The sequence below is a fragment of the Struthio camelus genome, chromosome 6, assembly GCF_040807025.1.
Source record: "Struthio camelus isolate bStrCam1 chromosome 6, bStrCam1.hap1, whole genome shotgun sequence".
NCBI classification, from domain to species: domain Eukaryota; kingdom Metazoa; phylum Chordata; class Aves; order Struthioniformes; family Struthionidae; genus Struthio; species Struthio camelus.
Window position 1 is genome coordinate 35,478,916 of NC_090947.1, and position 18,358 is coordinate 35,497,273.

An 18,358-nucleotide genomic window follows, 5' to 3' on the forward strand; every position below is an offset into this window, starting at 1 on the left:
TACTTTTTTTTTTTTTTTTTAAATTAAAACCGAATCCAAACGGCTTTCAGTTGGCGGGGCAAGAAGTTATGGCTGTGGTGGTGCGGCCCGCTTGTAAAGATACGTTTCAGCCGGGTAGATGCTGGTTTTTCACAGAACTTACAACATTCGCAGTGTTTAACTGAGCTTGCTAACCCAGAACGGCCCATAGGCTCCTCTGGGCAGTTCCACCCGATTTAATGGTTAATGCTGCAATGCCGTCTGGAAGAAAGCAGAGGTTGTGGTGGTTTTTTGTTTTTTTTTTTAATCTTAAATTTAAAATTCCAGAAGCCCAGATCCCGCAGGCAGAAGATCTGATTCCCGTGAGGCAGGGAACTGCGCCAAACGCCCCTAAGGAACGGCTCTAAATTGAGGAATTTGTACCCCGGAGCTCACCGCGCGCGCCCCGACGGCACGGGGCAGGGCTGAGACAACGCTCGCAGAGGCCCTTTGGGACTCCTGCCGGCTACAAAGGTCCGTGGAGCCCTGAGAAAACTGCCCCGGAGAGCAAGGTTACTGCCTCGGAGAGCAAGTGTTTTAAGTAAGCCCTCGCAGGCAGCCCCTTGGCACTTTATATTAAAAATATTCTAGGTCCTGAAAGTAATCAGGTACTCTGGGTAGGCCTGAATGTCGTTGAATATGACAAACATTGTTGGAAGATTCACATTATCGACCACGCTGTCGTACAGGTCGGTGGGATCTGCTGCGTTTTTTGGTGGGGGAGTAATCAGTCCTGCGCTCCCAGCGCAGTATTGCCCGGTGAGGACCCGAGCCAAGTACATGTGTTTTTTGCCATTCGTATCTGGTCTGGAATAAGTATCCTGAGCAGAATAATTCGCCCCAACGGCAAAGTAGGTTCCGTTTCCAATCGCGGCAGCTGTTTGGAAAGACAACATTTCCAAACAGAGTTAGCGTTCGCATTCGCTGAAGCATCCCTAAAGCTCCTCCCTCACCCCCCCCCCTTTTTTTTTTTCAATAATCTTTTGGACCAGAAATAATCGTTTGGACCAGAATCCAGCCTCAATCTACTTGGGTGTCAGGTACAGACGAGCTGAGCTGTCATCGCCCAGGTTTTCTTTCCTACAGAGAAAAAGGCTCTTCTCTCTGTTTAGCCTCGTGCAATTTTCTACCGACTAAACCGCAAATTTTCAGCAGTCTTTTCATCTTAAAATGGCTACGTAATTGTAATTACAGTTTTCCAGTTACACTTCACAGTCATAAGTTGGAGGAGTCACGGTTCTTTGAGACAGATTGGATCTAGCTCAGGCTAAAGTGTCCATTAGATTTGAATTAAGCTGTCCGCTCTCTCACGATGAAGTCAGTCCTACGCGTGTACAAAGATACCTGAAGGCAGAAACCCTTACGGACAAAAAGCAAGTGCTTTTGGGGTAAGGTGGCAGGACTTCCAAGAGCAACCAGCACCTAAATTCTGGACAAATTCCACCTGTTTGGATCCTGTTCCTCAACGTTGAATGTGACCTCACACTCAACCATTGCATGACCGTGCTAGAGGAACTGGGGGGAAAAAAACACAAAGCCAAAAAAACAATCTTTGAACTAACACAAAAAGTCTTTCTGCTAAATGTTTAACAGTTGTCCCCCACAACTATTAAAGGGGAAGGAATAATTAATTAATTTAAATGGATTTAATCTGTAAAAAAAAAAAAAAAGTGAGTGGAATGGGATCTTCCGATTGCTCGTGTTGTCCTTATCTTTGGAGGCAGAAGGAGAAGTCTCTGCACTGCTACCTCATCAGCTGGCTTTGCCCAAGACAGGAGGATGCAGAGCAGCAGCCCTGGTGCCCTTCTGTTTGCAGGTACCAGCAAGCATTTCTTGAAGGCCACTCGGGTTTGCTTTCAGAGCAGACGAGCTTTCTCCGAGACCTTCTCGATGATCGGGTTCATAAAAAAGAGGCCATGGATCAGGTTAATGCCTCTGTCCATGCAGGTTACGCTCTAGAGTTGCCTCTTATTTTGTTCTCCAACTTTATTCAACCCTCATGTTGTGTCTAGAGTACTACAATGCTGTTATCCCCTTAAATATCAGACACGTGTTTGAGAAGTTACCTGCGTTGGGTCACGACTCACCATTTTTTCCAGCAAAGCCACGATTAAATCCATTGTAATTGATGGTGCTCAATGAGGATCCTGCTGTCCCGTGAAACAGCAACTTCTCATTATTCTGATTTTTGTTCTTTATGTCCAGAGATCTCTTTTTGAGTTGGTAGGTCTGCCAGAGGAAGGGATTTTGTATTCTTTCAATCTGCAAAGTTAGAAAGTAGAGCTGTATTTATACTGGTAGGGACCTGTATTTATCAGGACAGCAAACCATTAAAACAAAACCAAGCTTAATGAATGAGAGTAGTTACCACTCTGCCCTGTTAGCATGGGGTTCGGGTTGTGAAAATGGGCATTTGAGCCTCTTCAAAATTAGACACCAAAGTATTAGCTTACAAAAATGTTTTCGACCTTGGTAATTTTTGTCATACATCTGCCTTACCTAATATACCAGGTACATAGGCAATTATGGCAGCTATGCACCGGTGTTTTTGCAAAAATGCTGTTGCCCTATGGCTATTCTGTGCAGCCTAATCATCTTTACTGATGACTTTCCCACTAAAGGCTAGACTGTAGCATTATGTTTAATGTTTCTCTTCTAGATCTTAGCTTGAAAGTCAAAATTACCCCTTCACTGTGTAGCTTAGCAGCCCGTGAGAAACTGCTATATAAAAATAAATTGGTAGGAGGACAGATGCTGCTGGCTCCTTATGCGAACAATCTGAATATAGCTTGGGGGAAATACAGTATATTTGCATCAAAGTATAATCTTAAAGGCATTGCTGTAATAGCTTTCCATTTTCAGCAGAAAAAGGACTCAGAGCTTTCCATTTTCAACGGAAAAGACATTATGTCATTACGTGATCTTTCCCGTTCTGCACTAGTATTTTCCTCTATTCATGTCTTAGTGACCACACTCAGCGAGTCTCATCATAGGAGAAAATTTTCCAAATACGTTTCCACTCTTATTTCTACCTTATTTTCACATATTTATTGCCCCTCCTTGCTTCTAAATAATTCCACGTTCTCCTTGGCAATTATCTTTCTGTACAGCGCTTTGCAGACTTTTCAACAAACAGAAGCAACTGCCAACATTTTGGTTAAAACCGACACCTAGCCTGGAAACACTGTGCTGAAACAGTAAAAGAGCTTCACGGCCAGCCTGTGAGGCCAGGGCTGCAGAGAGCTCCCAGCAGGGAGCGGACCTGACCACTGCTTCCATCTCTAAATCCTTTTCAGTACAGAACTTCCTAAGTGGAAATCCTGAGTACCGAATGCGTTGAACGCAAACTCGGCCTGAAGCCTGGCAGCCACTGGCTTTGCATTACTGGCAAGGAAGAAACGCCAATGCAAGCCGTAGAAAATTCGATTTGGTTTATACCCGCACTGTGCAGTGCTGGGGAGGTTGCCACGTGGAAGGTATATTAGGTTGCAGACACTTTACAAACAAGTACGCAGAGCGTCTGTCGACATTTTCAGCCAAAGAGTTCACTTTTGTCGTATGACTTCACCTTCTCTATGGTGTGGCTGGGACAGGTTTTCTGAAACGCCTTCTTAACATCCAGATACTCCTGACTCGCCGGCGGGAGGTTCACCACCCTGACCCGCTCCTCCTTCATGTCTTCCCACTTGGTGGGCAGCTCTATCGACTCCTTCTCTGCAACACAAGGGTGGGATTATTCTTCCAGACAGCTAGCTTGGTTTTACAGGCACAGCTCTTCCCAACGGACTGGATACAGAGTGCTAAGGGGACAATACCTTATGCAATAATTTTTTTCCGATAATATTTTCTCACTTCAATAAATCACAAATTCTGTCATGCACTGATAAGATTTTACATTTTGCCACTCGTCTGATCATCCCAGTACTAAAACTCAGCTAAAACAAGTTTTAGAACCACAGAAGAATTGTGCTCATTATTTGCTACCCCGCTTCCTTCCTTTGTCAGACTTACGCATGAAATCTGTGCTCACGAGTCACATAGGCATGGATGAGTTTTGTATTTAAAAATGAAGTTCTGGGTTTGGTCATACGTGCCCCTAATTATGAAACTAAAGACTGCTGGCTGTGGCATGCTTGGCAAAAAGAAAAAGAAACAGTAAAAAAAGTTGTGGAATAGCTTTACTTCTTTGGAATACCTAAGTTTGTATTTATCGGAATTATCATTCGCTAATCATCATCACATTTTTTGATTAACAAAGCCATAATTTACCTTCATTCTTTGGCACACGTTGAATCCTTATAGTTGTTCCTTGATCATCATTAGCGTGTAGAGTGTTCAGATCCACTTTGTAATCCTTATTCTTAATTTTGACAGTAACATGTGTTTTTTTAGCTATTTTGGCATCTTCCAGCTGCATATTTGTCAGCTTATCAAAAGCTACAAAAGTATCATTGCTTCCTGGATACCTCCATTCGACTAGGTTATAAACAAGTTCTGCCTTAGATTGTTCTTCCTGAGTATCCTTGAGTTTTTGGATCATATTTTGAACTTCCACAGAAACAGAATAGACATCGCGGCTAATACCAGAAATTTTAATGTGCGGGGAAGACTGGTTGATTTCAAGCTGAATGGTAACGTGTTTTGTTCTCTGAAGATCTGCCAGAGTCTTCATCTGTCTCTGATCAAAACTTTCAATTAGCTCATCTGAAATAACGTTTTCACACTGTTCCTTTAAAATCAAATTCATTATCCAGGTTGCAGCATCATCCACATTTTTTTGACTTTCTCCACAAATCTGGAATGTGACTAACTCAACTTTCTTCTCCAAAACCAAGGGTTGTTTCTTCTCAGTGGACTGATTTTTGCTCAACAAAAATGCTGTAACAAAGTACATGGTAATAATTAGTTTTATTTAAAACTAATTTTGAGTTTTATGTGCCCATGCACATGGAAAGCTCACCTACTTACATGTGAACTTAGAGTCATCCGTATCAGAATCATGGACATCTAACTCTTGTCTTTTCTTCATGCTTGCATAAAAATCACTGATCATCTTTGTCTGGAAGATGACTATTTTAATCGTTTTCAAATGCTGTACTGCTTTTTTGCTTGCAAACTCAACTATAGCGTCCAGCATATTATCAGCTACCTTTGCTGGACTCTGTCCTGCCTGACCTAAACAAAAATACAAAGCACGCATCTGTCAGTGAACAATATTTGAATCGAGGCAACATCCAGAAAACAGCACATCCCAGTTCACACAGACTGGTATCACTGCGCTGGTAGTGTTTGAACTGATCCCAGTGAACTTTCACAAGTCACAGTTTATGCAGTTTCTTCTACAAATCTGTTATCCCTATTGCAGGCGTTAATATTGTCTCAGTTTCTGAAATACCCCCATCACAACCCTAATCGTTCTCCCAGGAAAATGCAAACCTGTTCCAATTGCTGGGAAGGCCACGGACGTGTACATCCGAAGCTCACACTCCTGAAGCACTTTGGCGACCTGATTCTTCACATCCGCACTGTGAATCAAGTGGATGATTTTACTGCACAGCAGCTTTCCACCTTGTGTAGTAACAAAGCCACTTTGAAGCTGCCCAGCTGGAAGAGAGAAGATAAGAAGGAGACACAACCTTTTCAAAGTGGCCACCCCTTCTGATAACACAGCTGCTTATATTGATACTAGCGTGCACTGGAGTAATACAGAGTGGATGGGTGAAAAAAGTGAAGAGAAAGCCACTGTGTGCTCTGTTATCTTGGTTTTAGTTGATTCAGGTTTCCTCTGCAAATCTTTTGATTTCAGAATTTCTTTGAGACAGTAACTCAAGTGCCTGTATTTTCTGCTTGACTGTAATTTTCTGTGTTAGGGTAAACACATCTGGGACCTCTGTTAAGAAATAGGTTCCTTTTGAGTACAACATATCAATTTATGCTCAATTGAAACACTTTTACTTTGTCGAGCTCAGTTATTTAAAAGCATGCCAATGGAACATGGACAATTCATTTATAGGAGAAATACTTTCTTGTGCCACCTGTACCTTAAAGCCTCAAATGATTATTCTGCAGAAGAGCTGAACAGTTAAAATAATGTCATTAAGATAATGACCAACTCACCTAAGAACTGTGGCAAGGAATCTTTAAAAAGACTTTTGCATTTTTCAGAGCACTTGTGTTTGATTATAAGCAACTAAAAATTGAGTCATTTTGTGAGGACAGATGGACTCATGAATATAGAAATCACTTCACTGGTCACAAAAGTAATGACTGACTGAGGGATGCTCTGTATGTGCTGAGACCAGGCTATAAGAAGGGAGAGATTGCAGAGCCAAAGTGGAGAAAAATGCCCAAGAAACTCCTTCTTGAAAGCTAATTCCTGGACGCAGAGGAGCAACATTTTGTTTTTGCAGACCAGAACCTCCTCCTCCTCCTTGTGCTCCTGGGGGTCACCCACAATGAGCAATGATTTAACTACTGTAGTAGTCTGGCCAAATGCAGAGACTACAGAAAAAACTCATCAGGGTAATAAAATTATGTTATTTCAATTAAAAATAATTGTGCCTCTGTGAATACAAGACCGGACTGCCTATTAGCTCTTAAGAAACTTAGGAAGTCATGCACAGGCCAACAGAAAACATCCCACTTTTCCTCAGTATTGGCATTAGTCTTAAAACTTCAGTTGCCCCATAGCTGACAATAGGTAAGCTGAAAAATTATGCTAAAGTCAATTGGACTACTTCTGTCAGGCACATGCTTGAGTAATCTCAGGGGTCAAGACCTAAAATTACAATAATTTCCAAGCACTCATTAGCATCAGAAAACTGTACCCAACTTCTACTCAGTTGTGAGAGTAGAAATTCTCAAAGTGGGTGTCATGACAACAGGATTTTTCGAAATTCCTTAAAGTGAAAGCTATTTTTTCTGATACAGTAATTATACTATCAGAGTAGAGAATCATAATAACAACATTAGGTTTAATCTTCAGAAAAATCTAATCAAATTAAATAGGATGCTGTGACGTACCATACTGAGCACATTCTCCTTCTACCTGGGAACCAGCAGCATCCATAATTGCTTTGAAAACCCCTTAAATGAGACAAGGAAAAGCATACACATTTAATAAGTCACCTTAGCTATCTCTACTCAAAACTTTATCCAAATTCTATAGTCTATGAACACCCCAAATTCCTGCAGAGTATAAAACCTTGCCAGCTACATGCCCTCCGTGACGGACTGTACGAGCTGCGAGGAGAGCACTGCCTTCATTATTGATCAGAAATCACGAAGAATAACTCCAATTGCATCACTCCACCAGCAAGAGCATGCTCCTCACCAAACTCTCTGGTTGCTTGCAGTTGTATCATTTGCTGTCCTTCATTCTTACAATTCACACTGTCGCCGAAGAATTTTCAGCTTCTTACGGGTCAATTTTCTTAATCGGGGCTTTGGCTAACAGAGGGATACCTTAGGGCCACAGCATTTTTATGGCGTTATATTTGATCTAAAAGTTCCCTTTTAGTTAAGAGTTTTTATTTTTAAGCAACAAAAATCTGGTCAGGTGTCTTCTGTTTGAGTAGTTTGGTTAATGAAATGGAATATTCAGGGCATATATAAAACCCTAGATGGCTTGAGGTCTATTATCTCACAAATCACCACTCCCACTCACTCTCTTATCTGAAAAATACTTCATAAAAAGTTGCATATACAGACAATTCTTTCCCTTCTCCTTTCTAAAAGCTAGCACAAATTTACCATTAAAGAACTATATATTCAATGCAATACCTGATGTGGCATGAAATGTTGGATTTGATATGTTTACAATAACATCTGTGTCTTCCTTAGTAATATCTCCAATAATTACTTGGAGTGTAATAGAACCAATCTGCATTTCATGAACTCCCAACACGTTAGTCCTAACAGGCCCAATGAAAGCTGCAAGGAAAAGAACAAATACCTTAAAACAGTCCTGTTCTAGTTTTGGCTATTATTCTCTTCCATTTATGGAAACTTTATACATTAGATAAATAGCGGCCAGCTAAATTTAACAAATCCTTTTGAGGAATGGGAAACCAACTTGACAGCATCTAGAGAGCCTCTGCCTACTTCTCTTTACACCATCGCTGAAAGCAGGCAAGTACTCCGTCCTGTTTAAGTACTGTGAAAGTGAAACCATTTCTATTCCTGTAGATTCAAGTATTACAAATTCAGACAGGACTGTTGTGGTTATCCAATCGGACCATCTGCGTTAACAGCCTTTCCTGAATTAACCTCCACATGAAACAGAATATCCAACTTCAATTTAAGTAATATCAGTAATGGAGATTCCTCCCCCCTGCCACCGCTTTGTAAGGTATCCCATCAGGATATCTATCCTCTTCTGCCTAATATGACTGGCCTCACTAAGAGGTGAGCATGCCCTCAATAATGTAATTTCTCCTTTAAGATTTTTTTTAAGAATGTCAGTCCATTGGGAGGAAAAAAAAAAACGTGTCTTGGTGACGTTTCATCTGTCACCTGCGTGTGCATAAAATTGCTTTAAAATATTTACCTTTTCCCCCGGGTCCCCCCTCCCACCCCTGGAAAACTTACTTTGCTGTGGTGCTGCAACACTGCGATTCTCAGCTACCCTATAGTCTAGTTCACTGGTAAATGCCTAGGATGAGAAAAAAGGTGCCCAGGTGAGGCAATGAAACACTGGAGAGACAGCCTGCTTTCACTGACCTAACGCAGTATGAAAGCGCTAAAGTATTCCTTAAGAAAGCAATATAACTAAAATATATTGGTAAGGCATAACTGAAATAGCACTTCACATGGATGGCTTTACCCTGAGAAGAACTACCTGAATGTTATCGGTATCATTCGGGTGCAAGAGAAAGTGAACTTCCCGAAGGGTCTTCGGAGCGTGACTGCTACTGAACTTGAACACTACATCGAACATTAATTTAGCGACGGTGGATTTCGGAAATCCAAATCCTCCAGTTCCAATTGCTGGGAAAGTGATCGAATTCAGTGCAAGTGCTTCAGTCTTCTGCAGGCAGCAATTGACTATGTCTTCTAGGGTCTGTAAAAGACAGCAAAGGTGCCTTGTTTTCTTTTTGAATATTATATTATTTATTATTAATTCCATAGAGACTACACTGGTATGAGAAAAGCCCTCAGCGGCACCCACACATCAAGACATCTTGAAAGTCACTCAAACAGGAGCAAATGGAGCTGAGTCATCTAAATTTACTATTTTTAAATCTGAAACTTCAGAGTAAATCAGTTTTCAAAATCAAAGACTTTTCAAATAATTAAAATCTACCTTCAGAGCCTGTCCTTTTCCTCTGTCCCACCCAGGAAGAACAGCATGAAGCACGGACTTGCAGGACAGATTACATCCACCAGTGCAGAGCACGGTCCCTTGACCAGCTACCTGTCCTTGCTTTTCCCTGTCAAACTCTAACTGGAGTCCCGGTCCAGCCTTTTCCAGCAAGGCTTTGCAAAGAGGTCCCACGCCAAGCTGCAGATCCAGGCCAACGCTGTTGACAATAACATCCGTCTGAAACAAAATTACAAGAAAAATATCTATAGCCAGATTTTAAGTAAAAATATGCACCAGGACTATCAAAGCAAAATGCAGTAAGAACAACAGGATGCCAATGGAGAAATGACCCAGTTTTCAGCACAGATTCTGCACACTGAGAATTCCTGGACTTGCCAGAAGCCCACAGAAGGAGGCATCGCATCCGCCGTATCCACAACGCAGGTCCTGCACTCGAGCAGGTCGCCCGTGCCCGGCAAACACGGAGCTGTTGAAATGAATGCAGCCTCTGCAGTCCGCTTTGTCCTCGCTTCCCACACCCGAGCCTTGTCTACGTTTCCCTGTGAAGGACTGCTGTTGTATTGCTCCGTCTTCTCTAGCATCATCATGAGATAATGGTGGATATGTATAAAATATATGCACCGTATAAGGTACATGTAATGTATAAAGTATAATGCTCCCTTCCTCCCTTTTACTGAAGTGGGGCTGTATACACCTTACCAGAAATGCAGCATCTTGCACAGCAAACAGAGGTGAAGATTGCTGTGCTTTCATGCAGTAAAATGGGCAAAGCTCCCAAGTCTACTGTTTGCTTTGCAGTTCCACTATCGCACTAAATAGGGAGCTGTTTTAAAGACAAGTGTCACGCTGAGCTTTCCTCCATCTGAAAATTGCTCTTCTGTTGGAATAGGCCTTTACAAACACCAAAATGACAAGAAAAGCAACTAATATTGAAACAACAGGACAATAATAACAACTTCAGGAAGGAGCTGCGATGAGATACGGAGAAGATTTTAAATTCCCCAACTATAAAAATCAATTGAAAGAGAGAGAATTATCACGATACATTTCATATCACTACAGTAAAGAAAACATCGTGACAGAAACAAACAAAATTGGAGGTGTAAACTGAGTCTTGATGGAGCAGCAAAATACTTCATTAGCAAAAAGAATGAAAAAAGAAAAAGAAAAAAAAATCAAAGCAGAATCAGGTCTAGACTTCATCAAAGTAAGCTAGGCATGCCCTCTTCTGTGGAGTTGCTTTTCTAAAGCCCAGTAATATCTACAACAATGATGTCAATAACCCATCCAAAGAGAAGGAAGGTAAAAAATATGCTATATCCTCCATTAGCATGACTCTCAATGGCCCAGGTGGGTTCCGATTTCCCTCCATATCCAACCTAGATACCTAGATCACATAAATACATCGCTTAAAACAAAAAAAAAAAAAGGAAAATGTTTTACACATTTACCCTCGACCGGGACAAATAAAATACAAGTAGGAACTAAAGAGCTTGACTTGATTCATGGCTGTCCACTAGAAAGGACTCCAGAATGACAGATCCCAATATGCCATCTGGATATCAGCCTTTCAGTTTTGCTTCCTTGCTTAGCTAGCACAGAACCTATGTTTCTTTATGTTGCAACCATCTTGTAAAACAGTTTAACCTACTATCCTTCATTGTCTACTTAAATTTCAATCACATGAAGTTAGAGAGGACCTGGAAAGTTGAAGGCCTACCGTGGCATCCTGGATATTTCTTTTCTCCAGTCTGATGCACAGTCCTTCATTTGTTGTAACCATCTGCAGATCCTCTTTTCTCTTGGCTTTCTGGGTTTCCTTTGGGCTCTGGCTTTCAGAGGGCTGGGACAGCGATGTCTGGGAGGATGATTTAGCAGTAAACACTTGTTTTACTGTCTCACTCAGAACTTGAACTGTTTTGTCTGCATTGTCCACAAGATGAACTTCCTTCAAGCTGCTGTCCCCTGTGGATTCTGCCAAGGTTTTCTTGATGGACGATACAATTGAATGTGCACACAGTTGCAGCGGGAAGCCAAAAATCCCAGGGTTTATACAGGGAAGAGCTATGGAGCGATGATTATACGTTTTGGCGAGCTGCAGACATTTATTCACTGTCTTTCTTACCAAGAGCAAACATTTTCCTATCTCTTTTTTCCTCCACCTGGGCCCAACAGCATGAATCACGTGCTTGCAGGGGAGCTTCCCCGCGCCGGTGATGATGGCACATCCAGGCTTCAAGCACTTGTGCTTCTCCAGAAGCTGCTCATACTCTCTTTGCAGGTCTGGACCAGCCGCTTGTAGAAGTGCCCCAGCAAGGCCACCAACAGGTTTTGAATCTTCATTCAATATGTTTACCACAACATCCACTGGATAATTATACAAGTCACCTTTATAAACCGCTATTACAACTCCACCTTTCAGGGTTTCCTTGTAGTGGAGCTCTCTTTTCTCTTTATTATCGACTTTTTCACTCGTTTGTTCTTGTTCTACTTCTAGCCTAATCAAACAGTTGTATTTCTGCTTTGCCTCCAAAACATACAGATCTTTCCTCTCTGTGAAAAACTCTTTGGCTCCTGGTTTATCAATTACCCTATTTTCACAGTGCAGCGAGGAGAGAATTTGCTCAAATATGGTGACTGCCTTTGACACTTCTGCTCTTGGTCCGCTCAGAGAAATAGATGGTGCCTTGGTGCCAAAACATACTGTCACACCTTTCTTCCCCAGTTCAAGACAAACACTGGATTTTTCCTCCTCTACGAACTGCACTACTGCCACTGACTTAGCTGGGATTACTTTTTCCATGTGAGTGTTTCTATCTATAAAATCAAACATGTTCTGATAAACTTCTGCTACGGCTTTAGAAAAGCCGGTAATGATCACTTTATTTTCTTTTCCAGCAGGTTCATCAATTACTACAGTTTTCTGGGAAAAATTGTACTTCTTACACGAGAAGACAACGAGACTTCTCCAATCTTGCTTTTTAATGACTTCAGAGTCCTCCAGATCAATGCACTTGTAGTCTAAATCTGTCTTTATTTGCTTTTCTGCATCTAGAAGATCTTTAGGAGAGTCTCCAAACAGCACTACAGTATCATCCTCAAGCTCATAAAAAGCCTTAATTTTTTTCAAAGTAAATAATCTCTCTGACATTGTTTTATTATCTACACGTTGTAGATAATGGAAAACATGGGGAGCAACGTTAACTGATTTGTATGGCATGTTCAGTACCTTTTCCAGTAAGTCAGCTTTGACTTTATACACTTCTGCAGGTAATCCACACAACTGAATAGTTTTTTTTGTATCATCATAAAAGATCTTTAAGCATGGATATTCTTTGTAAATATTCTCTTCCAGCCCAGCATTGTGCAAAACTGCATACTTCCCTGACATCACTGATACAGAAATTTCTATACTCTGTTTTTGCCTTTCACTTTTTTTCATGGCTTTTTCCATGCATTCCCTCACTTCTTTCTCTGCACTGTCCACAGCTGCTCTGTTGCCAGCTATCACCACCATCTCCTCAGAGGCATCCATTACAATCAAAGCAACATCTTTCACCAGTCTGGCTTTCACATCTTCCCAATCCGCTGAATTTACTTGACACTTGATGGCTGTGTACCGGGACATGATGCGTGAGAGCTCTGCAGAAGCATCTTGCTTCCATGTTTTGATCAACTGAGTCATCAGCTTTTTCTGCTCAGAGAGGGAGGATGAGGGACACAACATAATCTCCGGTTGTGCACAATCGGTCTGCGGCCATTTCAGATCACAATGGCAAACTGCCATTTCCTGGTTTATTTCTTGGATCAGTTTATCCCGCCTTTGTAAAAACCGCCAGATATATGGATCTAGTGGCACCCCAATGGGGTCCGGCATCTTGACAGTTGGTCTTTCCTCTCCATAGAGAGCTGTTCCCAGGGAATGGTAATATGGATGCACAGAAATTGGCGTCCGTTCAAGTAAATGCTGCTTTTCCAAGATAGTGCTTATATCTAAAATTTAAAACATAGATATCTACATATATATATATATATACACACATGTATATATGTATACACACACACACACACACGTATCATTAGCTTCAAATCAAGCAAATGCATTTGTTCTTAGAATTATTACATTGAATAAAATAACTTGGTTTTACATTTGAAAGAGCTATTTTTATGTCCTTGTCGTTTCCCAGCCACTCTGTGGGGGACAAGATGGGAGGCTTGACTCCAGCTAGTTTGGTAAGTGTGCTTGTAGCCGTATTTACCTGTACAGCTTTAGCTTGCTCTCATTTCCTAAGGAAACACTGGCCTAGTGCAGGGCCATATGAAGTTTTTAAGTATGAAATGTTTCTTATTCTCAACTTAAAGCAGAACTTGAGGTTCTAGTGCATTCTTTTAAATGTTTTCTGTGCCATTTCAACTGGGATGGGCAAAGGAAAGTAATAATACAGTTGACAGGCACTTAAAAACACATTACAATGAGCCAAATTATGTAAGAACTTAATACCCAAAATATTCTTAAGCAAATAAGACGGGTGTGTTAGGAGAAGAGAAACAGTCACCTGGCAGATATCTTTAATTAAAAGTAATGGAATTTATTAAGCCATGAGTCTCCAAATACAAGAGATATTTGCTGGAGGTTGTCCTGACTTCAAAACGGGGCAGAGACTCCAAACTTACAATAATAATAAGATTGTTATTTAGCTGTATCCCTCCCAGATACTGAAGAAATTTGACCTCAGTTAGTTTTTGGAAGCTAGCTATCAAAGCCAAAGCCATTAACAGATCCTGCTACCTCTGCCCCCAAATACAACTAAGCTGTAACATCAGATCACAGATAAAAACTTCTGTGAAGGGGGAACACCATCAGCAGCAACAACCCACTTGTAAAGCAGGTCTTAAAATGAACCATTGGTAGCAGAGAACTGCATGCCCTAGACGGAGAGGTGCTGAAATCCTAGACACATAGCAATACCTCTAAATCCTAAGATCTTAGTCAGAGCCTACTTAACGCTTAGTCAAAACTTGTCCACTGGGACAAGCTCAGAAAGATGCTCGAACCAGCAGGTGATGCTGAAGGCCAGGTGCTGAGCAGAAGCTGCAGAAGGGCAGAGCCCTTCTCAGGCACAGGGCGGTGCACGCTGGGCATTTCCGTCATTTTCTTCCAGGCCCTCTGCCTGGGAGCAGCCTGTTCAGGTCAGGCAACAGAGCGAGGCAGCATTACCTTTGGGATCACAGAAAGTAATGATGGCCGAGTGCTCCTCAGGCAGGAGCTGGATGTCCGACACGGGCCCACCTCCATTGCGCGTGCTCTCAAAATAAACAGTGATATAGTCCATAGAAACGCTAGCTGGTATGTTTTCAGCCTTGATGCTGTGGGTCACTTCAAGAAGCCTGGCGGTAATTTTAAATTTCTTAATTCTCTTGTTTTCTGCACATTTTTTGACAAATTCTTCAGCATCTGCAAACAGAAAAGCAGTAGTAACTGAGTATGTTTTCTGCATGATTATCAGTCCTGGCTATGGCTTATGGCATAGACATGAGCTGAGTCTGCTTCTCTCTGTATTTGGAGCTAAACTGTCTTTGCTGCCGAGTAAATTTTCCTCTGTGTTATAATAAAAGAGGGGAAAATGGGAGCAGCCACGTTCCTCTGTGCTGTTCACCACCTCTATGCCTCTGCCTGGTCCCCTGCCCCGTTCCACTCTGGTATAAACAAGTACTTCTTGTCATTTTTCTGTCTTGTCAAATGGAGACCTCATTTGCTTTAGGGATTCGCACAGTCCATTTCCATACTCAGCCTGCTTCTAATTCTTCTTTATTGATCCCAAAATAAGGTAAAGGCAATGAAACATTGTTGTCCAATTTCAGTCATGAAGATGGCACAATTATCTTTTTTTCACTGTAACGTTTGGGTCAGACAGACGTTTTCAGGAAACGGTATAAAATAAGACTTGCATTTTTACTGAGAGACTACAGTCCAGGTACACTGAATTTTTTTTTTTTTTTTTTTTTTACTGTTCGAATCTCTAACGGGAGCAGACTCGAGCTCTGAAAACTGTTATTCATACACATACATGGCAATAACTGACCGTGCTCATTCTGTCTTACCAGTACTTTCTGTGAAGGTGGCCACAGCAGCATTTATTTCAGGTATCATTTCCACACGGAAGTCATCATGAGCTATTAAGCCACTGACATTCTCCAGCAGCATACATAAGCATTTTGCATTGAAGTGCTGTACGTTTTCGAGGGCCACCGAAGGCGAGATCCCTACGCAGCGCTCTGCAATGTTCTCCATGGAGCACGACTTCTCCCGCAGTTCAGTATTTGCCACAAAACTCCCTGTCGCCTGCAAGGCTTCCCCTGCATCATCGTCAACACAGATAAGCTATGTTATGTAACGACACACATTTCCTGGAATAAACATATTTTACTTTCCAGTCTCTTTTTATTTTCTGAATGTTCGTCTTGTCTCTATCTCTCCAGGTATTTCTCTCCTTTCCTTCTACAGAGGAAAAAAAGAAAGAATTGCAGAGGATTGCTCTACATATGCTACTGTGTTTTTGTTAGCTTCTAGTTCACTTGCAGGGATCAGCTGCTCCACCATGTCCAGTAAGACATGGAAATGGAAAAACTGGGTTGGTGCAACAAAAATGGAAACTAGGTCGATGCAACAAAAGTATTAGAAGTAGCATCTGGAGATGTTTTGCGATAATTAGCATTACTTTCAGGTTCCTCTCTAGTATAAACTAAAAAAGTATATGATAACTTTGAGTACCTAATTTTAAAAGGAGGAAAAACATACCAAACATATCATTAAACAGGATTTCAAACAGAAAGAAAAATATATGGGAGTAATCCTTGAAGAACTTCCTGATTAACTGGTCTTTCTTGACTCAGTCTTGAGGACTGAGTATTTACTTTTCACCAATGCAGATTTCTACATGCAATACTATTTTCCAGATTGCATTTTGACTCATAAACCTTACTAGAATATTGCTGAAAGAGGATCTAACCAAACTCATTAATGAATTAGGGAGATGCATCCCCATTCTTCGCAGAATCTCCTAACCGTAGGGAATACAAAAGACACTCAGCCTAGGATTAAGAATTTCAGTACACGTGTTTATACGTATATCTCATTTTAGAATAGGTATCCAGGATAAGGAAAATAAATCCCTCTCTGGAGATACTCCTCTCCTTAAAACAGCTACATTAGAAGCTAAAACCAGGTGTGTGGTCTAAGGCAAGATGAGCTCCATCCTTGGTGATGACATCTGAAGTGTTCACGGCTGGTTATCTTTCCATGTAACACTAAGTCGGGTTGCCAAACTCAGAGAGACATTTTCAGCACAACTCCCTACAGAAATGGAGAACTGTGCAGAAAAAGAGCACCAACGCTTTCATTTTATGACAAATTGTTCTGGTCTCTTATACACAGAGTGACGGGTAACACTTCACCTTGTTTTTGAAGTTTGCTCGCGGCACCAAGATCCTAAAATAAATTTAAAGAAAAACATCCGTGAATGATTCGACACTCTCACCAATATTTCAAAGCTCTGGTTAGGATTACATTTTCTGTTCACCTTTGTAGGAACTAATTTTTCCTCAGATGCCTCCTTTTCAGTGGCCACTGCTGTTTCAGGCTCTGTGACAAGCAACTTCAATTTCCTCTTTTCTCCCAAATCCAGCTCATGAGTCTGTCTCTGAAGAACTCGCTGCCTCACTAAATAGAAACAAAGAAAACAGGAACAGTCTAAAGAGAAATACTAGTTTTAAACCACTCAGCACTTTTCTTCCATTACATTAGGACACATGCACTTGTCCCAGGAAATGAAAGAGCTGTAAACTTGTGATGCTACGTGACGTGCGCGAAGGTTTCCTCCTGAGAAGGACCGGGCAAAGGACGCCAGTTCGCAGGCCCTCTTCCAGGCAATGCCGCAGCAGAGGCTCGGGGCAGCACTTCTTATCTGCCCAGCTGCGCGGTCAGAGACTGGAAGGCATGATAAGGGGTGGGGGTGGAAGGGGAACATATATATGTATATATAAAATATATATATTTACACACAAGCAAATACATAATACAAATACATAATATGCTGTAAACATATGCTTTATATATTGCATACATATAATATAGAGAACATATATAGTTATAAAACAATCGCAGTTGAATGCTTTCTACCTTTCTGCAAGTTAGTATATAATTATGACAGATGATGTGATACATACAACGTAACATACAGTGCAGGATACGTATTTTAACTTCCATTCTAATACGTTTTATCAAAGTGCAATCCAGAGACTACTACTGTGCATCAAAATTAATATGCATCTTAATATACAATATACATTGCCTTACGTTCTGGTAAGTTGTATCATTCAAAATTCAATCTAGAGAATAGTTCTGAGCCTCGAAATTAAGTTGATATATGTAAGCTAATAGACAATGCACGAAACACAATACACTATACACACTGATGTACGTTCCTGTGAATTTTCTTATTCAAAATTCAATCTAGAGAACAGTACGGAGCATAGAAATTAAGTTTATATAGATGTAAGTTAATATATATACTACGTGTTCTATGCTGTATAGTATAGGATGTATGTATCAGCATATCATACATACTATACGATACTGTCTGACACGTATTACATTATGTATAACTAAGCTAATATATTTTAGTTTGCAGAAAGCTAATACAAAAGTTACAGCCTAATATAGATTAACTTATACTTAAGTGCCGGCGGGTCCCGGCCGGGCCGGGGCGCCGCGCCCCCCGGCCGCTCACCGTCGCGGTGGGCGAAGCAGACGAGGAGGTGCCCGGGCGCCGGCCCCGCTCGCAGCTCGCACTCGCCGCCGCCCGAGCGCTTCTGGCTCTGGAAGTAGCAGAGCAGCTTCTTCCGCAGGGCGCCCGGCGGCTCGGCGGCGCCCCAGTCGCCGCGCACCAGCAGCGGCAAGGCGCCCGGCCGCTGCTCCGCCATGGCCGCGCCGCTCCGCTCCGCCGCCCTCCGGCC

At 41.6% G+C, this 18,358-nt stretch overlaps 1 protein-coding gene across 2 annotated transcripts; it reads right to left on the bottom strand.

The window, feature by feature from the left end:
- Window positions 1-263: 263 nt before the first annotated feature.
- On the bottom strand, window positions 264-18,358 carry LOC104145609 (protein mono-ADP-ribosyltransferase PARP14). 2 transcript variants are annotated; one of them, XM_068949127.1, is made up of 17 exons: window positions 18,133-18,358; window positions 16,924-17,063; window positions 16,799-16,832; window positions 15,446-15,700; window positions 14,562-14,798; window positions 11,064-13,336; window positions 9,323-9,559; window positions 8,858-9,079; window positions 8,608-8,671; window positions 7,801-7,950; window positions 7,042-7,104; window positions 5,455-5,622; window positions 4,987-5,193; window positions 4,288-4,896; window positions 3,587-3,732; window positions 2,106-2,280; window positions 264-895 (listed from the first exon to the last, which is right to left on the bottom strand). In XM_068949127.1, exons 1-17 carry the CDS (start codon window positions 18,323-18,325, stop codon window positions 606-608), a joined length of 5,463 nt encoding a protein of 1,820 aa, XP_068805228.1. In that variant the 5' UTR covers window positions 18,326-18,358; the 3' UTR covers window positions 264-605. The 2 variants fall into 2 exon arrangements, with proteins under 2 accessions (XP_068805228.1, XP_068805229.1); XM_068949128.1 differs by lacking the exon at window positions 4,987-5,193.

Bases quoted from the DNA above. Each gene is read 5' to 3' on its own strand.
- LOC104145609 (XM_068949127.1), bottom strand. From the start codon at position 18,325: ATGGCGGAGCAGCGGCCGGGCGCCTTGCCGCTGCTGGTGCGCGGCGAC. The intron at 9,560-11,063 runs GTAGGCCTTCAA...ATTTTGTTTCAG, and splicing joins GAAATATCCAGGATGCCACG to ACGGATGTTATTGTCAACAG. The intron at 4,897-4,986 runs GTAAGTAGGTGA...ACTTTGTTACAG, and splicing joins GGATGACTCTAAGTTCACAT to CATTTTTGTTGAGCAAAAAT.